At 41.0% G+C, this 1,848-nt stretch overlaps 1 protein-coding gene across 1 annotated transcript; it reads left to right on the top strand.

Annotated features, from left to right (window-relative positions):
- Nucleotides 1-519: 519 nt before the first annotated feature.
- LOC147136249 (olfactory receptor 6N2-like) lies at nucleotides 520-1,587 on the top strand. The gene has a single exon (XM_086051709.1). The coding sequence runs from the start codon at nucleotides 643-645 to the stop codon at nucleotides 1,585-1,587; it is 945 nt and encodes a 314-aa protein (XP_085907835.1). The 5' UTR covers nucleotides 520-642.
- Nucleotides 1,588-1,848: the final 261 nt, after the last annotated feature.

Raw genomic sequence — 1,848 nt, 5'->3', positions numbered from 1 at the left:
TATTTGAGTGAACATTTTTTTTGTAAATCTTAGTCTCTGGACTCCTTATGATCACAAGGACCATGGGTGGGCTGGAGCATATTCCAGCTGACTGACCAAACGGAAGCTTTATGTAGAAAAAAGAAGCAAACAAAACAAACCTTCTCAAAAATGTCAGAAGATTGTACGTGACCAACAATGTACACAAACAAGCTGAAAGGATAGCAAAATCCAACAAAGTCTGAGGCAGAGGAAAATAAGCAGTTTGTTTTGCCTCAACGCACTGAATGTGAACCAAACTGTGACCTGAACGAGGGTATGTATAACAAACTGTGATTTTTGCCACACCATTACACCCCCGAGCGATTATACATTTATATGGTTTCAGCGTTATAACAGTTCCACTCAGGGCAACCATGACTGCCCACGATGAAAACAAGTTTGACAACCGCTCCTTGCCCACCCTGCTGCATGTGACAGATAGGCGGTGCCACACTATACCTCGAAAAAGCTAAAGAAGCCTTGGAGCAGTTTGTTGACATGACAGCTGCTCTTAATGAGGTCCGTAGAGGCTGAGCAGCCATCATAAAAGACTTGCCGGTCCGGCAACTCTTGACCACCAGTGTGCATCGTGTACATGAAGAGTCAACACGTGAATGGAACATGAACGGAACACACCACCTCATTAGTCTTGGTGGCTACGTAGACGTGGACAAGTACAGATATGTATACTTTGTGTTCTTGTTGATGCTGTATGTTCTCATTCTGTGCTCTAATTGCACCATTATTGGTCTCGTCTGGATTCACAGGAACCTTCACGAGCCAATGTATATTTTCATTGCAGCTTTGTCCCTCAACTCACTTTTGTTTAGCACTGCTATCTACCCCAAACTCATTATGGACGTCTTGTCTCACAGGCAGAGCGTTTCCCACTCCGCTTGTATGTTGCAGTATTTAATATTTTATTCACTAGCAGGTTCAGACTTCTTGTTGTTGTCAGCCATGGCTTTTGATAGGTATGTGTCCATCTGCAAGCCTCTGCAATATGCAACCACCATGAGCACAACCAGTGTCACCATCTTCTTGGCTTTGGCCTGGTTTCTGCCTGCCTTCCATGTACTGGTGGCAACTGTTGTCAGTGCAAAGCAAAAAATATGTCATTTTATATTAGCAGGAATCTTTTGCAACAATTCCATCCAGAAACTTCACTGTGTGAAACCAAGGTTTCTCACTGTCTGGGGTTTGTTTGTTCTAACAAATATTACTCTCATACCTGTGCTGTTTATTCTCTTCACGTACATAAAGATATTCATGGTGGCCTATCGCAGCTGTGGGGAAATTCGCAAAAAAGCAGCAGAGACGTGTTTACCCCACTTGATGGTTTTAATCAGCTTCTCGTGTTTGTGTGGTTTTGACGTGATCATAGCGCGATTGGAGTCGGATCTTTCAAAAACTGTGCGACTGATTATGAGTCTACAAATAGTGGTGTACAATCCTTTGTTCAATCCGATCATTTATGGAGTGAAGATGAAAGAAATCTGGAAACACATCAAGAGATTGTTATTGTGTGGAACACATCCAATTTGTCAAATGTCATTGTCAAAGTAGTTTTTTGTTGTTTGTTTCTCTCTGTGAAATTGTGCTTGTCTGATGTGTGATTTTTGCTGTCTTTTTTTTTCTTTATTAGAAAGTTTCCAAATAAAAAGAATTAAGGATCATTCACTTAACATCATGATTTTTTTTTGTCGTTCATTATATTTTGGTTTTTCCTTTCAGGAAAGAAGAGAAAATGTGAAGGATAGTTTCAGAAGACTTTATTCATCCATATGGCCCATTTGACACAGCAGAGGGCAGCGCAGTTATTTACAT

Source organism: Filicampus tigris, chromosome 14, assembly GCF_054856515.1.
Source record: "Filicampus tigris isolate MCC_2025a chromosome 14, RoL_Ftig_1.0, whole genome shotgun sequence".
Classification (NCBI taxonomy): domain Eukaryota; kingdom Metazoa; phylum Chordata; class Actinopteri; order Syngnathiformes; family Syngnathidae; genus Filicampus; species Filicampus tigris.
The sequence above is the reverse complement of the archived record's forward strand: the minus strand, read 5'-3'. Positions and strand labels throughout refer to the sequence as shown.